Source organism: Chanodichthys erythropterus, chromosome 19 (assembly GCF_024489055.1).
Source record: "Chanodichthys erythropterus isolate Z2021 chromosome 19, ASM2448905v1, whole genome shotgun sequence".
NCBI lineage: Eukaryota > Metazoa > Chordata > Actinopteri > Cypriniformes > Xenocyprididae > Chanodichthys > Chanodichthys erythropterus.
In genome coordinates, this window is record NC_090239.1 from 20899611 (window position 1) to 20908915 (window position 9305).

Sequence of the window (9305 nt, forward strand, 5' to 3'; positions counted from 1 at the left end):
AATCCCTCACATCTCTTGGAAAATGAAGCACTGCATTCAAAACATCACAAACACAACACAAAAGCAAACATTTGTCTTACGTTGCAAACACCTTTGCAATAATATTCCATTTTTGGATCATATACCCACAGTTATTCAAAACCTAAAGCTCTTCTTTCCTGAGCTCCTATGTACATTTTTGTACAAGATTGAAAGTAATTGGCAGAGAGATTCACAGTAAACACGAAAGCAAGACTGAAACCAAGCTATTTATTTTTTTTACTGTGAGCATGTGTGGTTGTGAATACAGTATTACATAGTATGAAAGAAAAGAAATAAATCAACAATGTGTAGTTGGACAGAAACAATGGTTGTCAAGTCAAGTCACCTTTATTTATATAGCGCTTTTAACAATGCAGATTGTGTCAAAGCAGCTTTACAGTGATAACTAGTATATCATTTTGGCTGCACATGAGATGTTAAAGAAAATGGTGTCATTATCCATCTTAAGTAAATTCAGTATTGATTCATTACGTTATAAGAATCAATAGTTATTAATTTAGTTAATTTATCTATATCAGCACTGGAGTAAACAGTGATGTCATCATCCAGCTCAGTTCACTTTGCATACAAAGGTGTCGATTCAGGCAGATCAAAACATTGTTGAATATCAAATGCCAAGTGTCCCCAACTAAGCAAGCCAAAGGCGACAGCGGCAAGGAACCCAAACTCCAACAAGTGAGATCAGGTGGCAAACAAGTGTTAAAATGGAGAAAAAAAAACCTTGGGAGAACCCAGGCTCAGTCGGGGGCCAGTTCTCCTCTGGCCAACAGCGAACAGTACTTTATCATGATTCAAGCAGCTATCATAAGTCAGATGGGATCGCAACAGTCGCATACACTAATTATTGGCCTTTGACTAATTTTTCAATTTCATAAAACACTTTTTGCAAAACACAACACACAATTCTCTATGTAACACTCAAAAATCTAACAGGAAATAAATTAATTTCCTTTTTCAAACACAACCAATCAAAATTCCACACTAATTCATCAGTTCCTCACACTAACTCCTCACATGCGCAAACACGTATTGCTTTACTTAACACCAACCAATCATGGCTTTAGAATAGGCCTATAAATAGGCCAAAGGTCAAGTCATAGGTTTTGAACAACTTTTCTGTTGTCTACTTGCTTCCATATTCATCATTTTTTAACCCTATGAGGAATTTTTTCTCCACATGGTGCTGGAAAGTGCATGATCGTCGTCCCTATGTCAACATAACACTTCTTCAGGCAATGGAGGAGGCATGTGGAGACACTGATGCTGCTTCCATCAAAGGTTGGATACTCAAGAGAGAATATAGTATGTGACATGGATGAAGTATTGTGGCTTTCGCCCACCAACAAACACACACACAACACATGTTGGGTTTCTATGTTTTATGGGGACATTCCATAGGCTTAATGGTTTTTATACTGTACAAACTGTATATTCTATTTCCCCTACACTAAGCCACTAGACCAGTGGTTCCCAACCTTTTTTGTAATGCCAGTGACAGCCAGTCTTAAATCGCTGTGGACTTCCAGTCTGTTGCGGGACTTTGTTTTTATAGCCACAATTTCACTGAAGGCTGTCTCAGAGAGGTAGGTGGAACTGAAAGGAAGAATGATTTTTGTAATTGCATAATTTGTGAGTTTAGGTGTGACAACAGGTCCCCTGACTATCCAAAGACATTTGAATCCATTCTCCTGAAGTACTTTTTTGACAGTGAATCAGTTTGAAGTTCAGCGAGCTCATCTTCACAGCCAAGGTATTCCACATCTTCAAGTCTGGATGTGAAGGGATCCAAAACCCACAACTCCTTGGATAATGCGTCAACATCCGCAAAGTGGGACTTTAATTCCTCCTGTAGCAAAGTCATGTGATGGCAAAACTCCGTGTGCAAAGATGCACTCACGGTATCACGGTAAAAGCACCGATTGCTTCTTTGCACTCTAAGATGGTTGACTCCAGGGCCGGATTGGGACTCATTTTAAGCCCTGGAGTTTCATGCCTTAGACCGGCCCACTTTAATTCACGACTGACTATATTAAAAGAATGTAATTAAAACCTCAGTATATAAGTCTGCAATAGTGTACTGTTCTATACAGCCTTGTAATTAATTGTATTTTTCAAAAATATCTTCAAATACCCATGATAATACAAATGATAGTACATAAAATGCTAAAACTTGATATAGAGTTATTTTTATAGTTATAACAATGATTTTATAATGTGAACCATTGATTAATTCTCTAACCATCTAGTGGCTGTAGTTAAAAATGCATGTTATTTTAATTTTAAATGAATTAAGTGTTTGCTTTCCAGTAGATGGCAGTAATCGTCCACTAAAGCCAGGCACATTTTTCATGTCTATCACTATGAATGAAATTTAGAAATGTAGATCTTTATTAAAAATTTTGCTATTTTATATAAATGTATATACTTAAATTATTACAAATCGAGGCAAATAAATAACACAAAATACCAAAAATCGCCCAAAATTGCACAACTTTACAGTAAAATATTAAAGTAGGCTATTACGTTTGTTTAAAAAAAGTTAGGCTACATGTTACAAAATCACATTTTACTGTCTGGTTATGTAAGCTAGTTGGACAGAAAAATGAATATTGTTGGCCAAAGTGTAGCAACATAACATAAGTGATAGGCCATATTTTATTTGCCTACTATTATTACGATATGAGTAAGCTGCATACACGCCTTTATCTTTTGCATTGTATGAGCGGTAAAAACCCGATCGCGCATTCGTTTGTTTGATTGTTTGTTTGTTTTTCCCTGGGCCGTTGCCCAAGTCGTCCAGGAAAGGAAAAAGTTAGGCTACTCAGCTTAGTACATTTGGCGCGTCCACAGTTTCTAGAGCATCCATATTTCAACCCAGTGCCATGACAACACCGGCCCTCGCGGCCATATAAACAAACAGGTGTTACAAAATATTCAGTTCCTGAAATATTCTGTTCCACTGGGTGGCGTTTCCGCGAATATTTGAATATTCCTGATATCCTTCTGTTGTGGGCGTGTCCTTGAGAGAACGCGCAAGCGAATGGAACTGAAAATATTAGTACACGCTTAATAGATTATTTCGAAAAGGTAATAAAATATTCCTTTGGTATATAAATCTTTGGAGCTTAATTTTGATGACAGTCTTCATGCCAGCAGCTACTTAAAGAATGTTATTTTTGTTTAGAATATTATAATTATGATAGGAAATTATAGTTTAGTCTCGTTTTATTTAAAGTTTGACAAGGCAGGGTATTGCAGCACAAAACCCTAAAATGTGTCAAACATAAGACATCAGTTATTTTTACTTTAATTAGCCTATAGACATGTTTTTATATATTTTCTTTCATAAATGACAACAATCACATAACCCATAGAGAGATCGCACTAGAGTTTGGAAATATTCGCACATTATTTTAACACATAAAAAAAAAAAAAAATGATATTAGAGTTTTAAAATCAAACATTTTAAAACAGATCAATATGTCACAGTTGTTTAAACCAATAGGCTGTGTCGTCATCAAGTCGTTTCCCATCGTGCATCAAAAATGCATGTTTCAAGATAAGGCTTGTTTGAGATGCGCCTAGCCTCGCCTGAAATGTAGGTGAGAGTAGACGGCGGCAGTGAGGGGAGGGGTGAAAAAAGTGCAGGCAAGACGGACAGTTGTCTCTTCTCGTAGTGGATCAGACACCTACGAGATCAAAGGCGGATCGCGGGATTCACACTCGTTTCTGTTGCTTTTATATGAAAATAAACATAATGAACAACACTCAAAGTAGCCTACTTATTCACACATAATTCACACACATAAAATTATGGTATTAGAGTTTTAAAATCAAACATTTTAAAAAGAGATCAATACCTCACGGTTGTTTAAACCAATATGCATTAAGCTGTCTTGTCATCAAGTCGTTTCCCATCGTGCTTTTGGTCAGCGCAGTCGGTGGAGAGCAACTGCGCTCGACTGCAGAATCCGATGAGGCTACCACGCCCTCGCGAGAAGTTTTTATGGGAAGCCAAACACACCAAAAGTGGTACGAGGCAGCGGGGTGTTACAAAGCTCGCGCCGCGCTGACATGTCATCTGCGCGGATCAATGGACCGAGCCGCGCGACCGACTCGTCAGCGCAGCGCGGACGTGTTTTCTTGCGCCACCCAATGGGCAGCGCGGCGCGAGCTAATCTCATCCAATAGTATCCAGCTGCAGACCCGCAGCACCAGTTTCAGAACCGCAGTTTCATGATGTCTACAGTATTTAACAACAATACTTTTAAATAAAGTCATTTTTTCTGTTCATATAGGCCTAATATGCATAAGATATCATGATGTAGCTACAAAGAGGAGTTTTAATTACCAAGTTATTCGATAATGCAAACTATGTTTTGTTAAGGCATGAACTAATTTGTATAAACTGTGAACAAATACTTTTAACCATATAATTTTGAAAATATATTAATAAATGTGTAACCATCTAGAAAAATGTCTCCCTTGACTGTATGTGATATTATTTCCTTATGGTCATGTTGTGAACTTCTGACAAATAATATAAAGACACAGAGGCATTTAAGGGCATTTAATGTCAAAATATAAGCCTACATGTATTTAATCATTCCAAATCCTTGAACAAGTGAAACATGCATTTAAGCCAATGAGACATCAGAAGGTGTATATGGTGAGTGTATGATATTTCTGTCATGATGTGGTGAACGAATTTATATTTATATATTTATATTACTAAGTATTTGTATTACTAAGTGTCTGCTAGGCTATTGAATCATTTACATTTTATTATTAAAGATTTTTTTGCATTTGTCAAAGATATGCATCGTGTTAATATTAAATAAATATTAATAAAACTTATTCATTTTGTTTTCAGGGATGAAAAGACAGGGTTTTCTGCAGAAATGCCATGATATGGGCTTATAATCTTTAAGTGTTTTAAGATGATTATTTGTTTTTTGCTTGTTTTTATTTTATTATGAGCAGTTTAAATATGTTTTAATCCTATTATTTTAGAAATGTTTTATATCCTATTTGTTTTCAACACACGTTTTACTTGTTCAAGGCTTTTTTTTTAAATGGTTATTTTTATTTGACATTAAATAGCCTACGTTACATAATGTAAGTATTATGTGTAACAATTTGAACATGAAGGAAATAATACGATCAAATATACAGTCAAATGTTACACATGTATTAATATGTTTGAATTAATTAAAAAAATAATAAATAAATCTTCTCAAACTCTGTGTCATTGTATTAGCCTATTTAAAACGTGGAGAAAATAATTTAAAAATAAAAACGGCGTAGTTGTAGCCTATTCTCGCAGTAGCCTATACACGACTGTGTTTGTATCCATTCATTGACATATAGCATAGCATATAGGCTGTTTTAAAATTTTGCTCTTTGTACATCATGATATCTTATGCATATTAGGCCTATATGAACAGAAAAATGACTTTATTTAAAAGTATTGTTGTTAAATACTGTAGACATCATGAAACTGCGGTTCTGAAACTGGTGCTGCGGGTCTGCAGCTGGATACTATTGGATGAGATTAGCTCGCGCCGCGCTGCCCATTGGGTGGCGCTAGAAAACACGTCCGCGCTGCGCTGACGAGTCGGTCGCGCGGCTCGGCCCATTGATCCGCGCAGATGACATGTCAGCGCGGCGCGAGCTTTGTAACACCCTGCTGCCTCGTACCACTTTTGGTGTGTTTGGCTTCCCATAGTTTTTGACACACGTCGGCATGATATCAGAGCAAGGCGGCCCACCCTCGGGGACACATTTCTAACTGGCATGCATCTCGCGGTGATCACCGGTGATCGGTTCTGCGTTGCTAATCTCAGACGAGCCAATAGATACATCAAGAAAACAACTAAACACAACAATACACTACTAGAGAGAACTGTTTGTCTTGACTGCACTTATTATTTAACTCCCTCACTGCATTCAGGTGGTATCTGGAGTTGGGTGTGCCGAAAGGTAAAAGCGTGGAGAAAGATCTTTTATCATTGGTCACAAAAGCTGTCTGTTAGGGTGTGGGTTAGGTAAGGTTAGGGTTAGTTTCTGTTGTAGCAATTCAGGAAATAAAAACTGAAAGTAGCCTATACGGCACTAGATGTACTGAATTTTGTGTAGGCTATCATTTCTCACAAGCAAAGAGAAAAAGGATGACAGAAATGAGGTGAGTGCTGTTTTATTTCTGAATCTCACTCTGAGGATTTGACTATTTTGATCGTTTAGGACAAGTAGTAAAGCAACAGTGTTTGCAATAACAATAAATTCATAAAATAAAGTCTGCAAAGCTGCTTGGAACAATGTGAATGGTTAAAAGCTCTATACAAATAAACTAAATTAAATTGAATACCACAAATGCAACTATAACACAGTTGTGGTGGAAAGAACCTTTGTGTGTACAGCTCTACAGTATCAGTGCTAAATCCAACACCCAACCCCCCAATATTTCATTGACTATATGGCTAATTTATATTTAATTTTATCAAAATGTGTGGTAAGTAATCAGTACATGATTAAGGTATATAGTAAAAAGAAAATAATTATTGTTTATTTAATATAAATACCTTTATGTAATATAGCAAAGCATGTTTTAACATTTTTAGCATTTAAGAGCAAATTAGCTCATATTAAATTTAATTTATTTCATCTTGTCAGTTCAATCCTGGACAGTTTAAAAATGAAACTGGATCACCTGGAGTGTCACTTCACATGGGATATTAAAAAAGATGAACTAGACACAGATAATCTAATCAGCAGACTTGAAGAACAGGACAAGCTGGATCTAGGGGGGGACGAAGGAGCAGCACGAGCACAATGCTCTTTGGGATATGTCAAATTCCTTCTTGGCCTCAAAGAAAAGGCCCTAAACCATCTGTTGAAATCTGAGACACTCATTAGAAAAAACCTTGGTGAAAACTGTGACAAGACTCTAATTGTCACCTATGGAAATTTTGCCTGGATAAACTACCACATGAAGAACTACACAGAGTGTGAAAGTTACCTGATGAAGCTTCAGAAGATAAAGGAAACATTTCCAACTGAGTTTTCATCTGTTCCAGAGGTGCTTGGTGAGAAAGGATGGGCCTATCTTAAATTCTCTTGCAAATATTATGACAGAGCCGTAGAATTTTTCCAGAAGGCTGTGGAATTGGATCCAGAAAATAGCGAGTGGAATGCTGGTTATGCCATTGCTCTGTATCGCATTGAAACTAGTTCTCGCACTGAATCTTGCACTGTGGATTCACCTGCGATCAAACAGCTGAGACAAGCCCTTGACATCAACCCAGATGATGATGTTATGAAAGTCCTTCTAGGACTTAAACTTTTGTCATGTTCCAAGAGCTTGATGAAAGAGTCTGAGATACTGGTTGAGAACGCCTTGAATAGGTCTCCAGAACATACGCACATCATGAGATATGTTGCAATGTTCCTTAGGAATCAAGGATCTGTAGACAGGTCCATTGCACTTCTGAAGAAAGCACTTGAAAGATCACCAGACTCAGGCTTCATACATCATCAGCTGGCTATCTGCTACAAGACCAAGAAAATAAATTTGCAGGTAGAAAAAAAGGGCAAGGTGGAAGTGGATAGGGCTCGAAAACAAATAATATACCATTTAGAAGAGGCAACATCCCTAAAAGCTTCCTTTATCTTTGCAATGTGTGAGCTTGCATTTCACTACGGAGAGAGTCGTGATCTACTCAAGGCAGAGGAAGTGTTTGACAAAACATTTAAGACCGCAAAAGAGAAAAATGAACATTTACATGTAGTCCATTTTTATTATGCTCAGTTCCAGCTGTACAGTAACAGACGCGAAGATTTGGCAATCCGGCACTACCAGGAGTGTTTGTCATTAGCTCCACAAACCATTGATGGGACTAGAAGTGCAAAGAAACTGAAGAATATTGCCAGTAAACGTCTTAAGGTTAACCAAGAGGATTGGGAAGCCAATGAAATACTGGCATTTGTTTATCAAAAGAAAGGTGAGATGTTCGAGAGTTCTACAAACATTTCAGAAAATGAAGAGAATGATGAGTTCCTGAGTAATCTTTGTGAGCTTATGTCTTTGTAATAAAAAATTAACTGTTTACAAGGATACATAACTAGTGATAAAAAACAAACAAATGGGGCTAATTTGTGAATTTATATGCACAGAAAACTGGTGCATACACATATAATTAACTTGTTGTTACCCTTGTTCCAGTGTGGATGATGGATGACAATGTGAGTCTCCATAACTTTTTTCAATTTACTCTTACTTAGAATGAAGTAAATATGTTTATAGGGTCATTTACTGATTTGATTTGATTTGATTTGATTTGCTAAGATACGGTATATATTTATAATACATTGGATTAACAAATTCCATTTGTAAGACTACCAACTGTATGTGATTGTTGCTTACTTGTTGTTTCAGCTGGTTCTAAAATTTATACATCATGATTTCTGCATAAAAATGTTAGTGCCCAAGACCCGATGTGTAAAGTTGCATAATTGATTCTCTGATTTTTTTTTTTTTTTTTTTTTTACCTTGCAGATCTGTTTGATTTTTTTCAGTTCTTACAATTATAGGATACTGTGGTTATGTGGGGAAAAATGTTTTTTCAGTCTTTGCATTGTCTTTCAAAAGACTAGAATGTATTAAAATCTATTAAAACAAACAAATAAAAGATATAAAATCCATGTTGTAGAATTCTGTGCAATATGTGATCTTTGTCAAAGAGTATTCATCTTTAAAGGGAATTAAAGTGATAAATGTGATCTGGAGAAAGGAAAAAATAACATCTTTAATGAAACGTTATGGGTTGTTTCATTCAGGTGTTGCAGTTGTACTTTTTTTTTCTTTTTTTTTTAGGAAACTAAGTCAGATGATCCATAACTATGACCCATCATCCTGACAATGCTTTTCCCCCCTTTTCCCCTAAATGACAATATTCAAAATGATCAAGTAAAATGGGCCTTGACAAGAGAGATCAATATAGTATGTTTTAGTAATGCTTATGATTGCTTACACCCTGTACTACTCTAATACAGTTGGTTAAATTACTTTAAAAGATCCACCCTCAAATATAAAAGTATAGCCCATTAAGCAGAGTTAGGCAGAATGTATTTGAAATTACAGATTTTCTTTCTTTTTTTTTTTTTTTTACTGGTCCAATCAGATTTTAGTGGCTATGGTCCAATTAAATTTTAGTGGCAATTGGTCCAATCAGATTGTAATACCTATTATGGCTATTATGTCTAGT

The 9305-nt window shown here is 36.2% G+C and overlaps 1 protein-coding gene across 1 annotated transcript; it reads left to right on the plus strand.

The window, feature by feature from the left end:
* The first annotated feature begins 6128 nt into the window (after positions 1–6128).
* LOC137008000 (interferon-induced protein with tetratricopeptide repeats 5-like) lies at positions 6129–8645 on the plus strand. The gene is made up of 2 exons (XM_067369775.1): positions 6129–6226; positions 6715–8645. The coding sequence occupies exons 1-2, from the start codon at positions 6213–6215 to the stop codon at positions 8129–8131; spliced, it is 1431 nt and encodes a 476-aa protein (XP_067225876.1). The 5' UTR covers positions 6129–6212; the 3' UTR covers positions 8132–8645.
* The last annotated feature ends 660 nt before the right edge of the window (positions 8646–9305 follow it).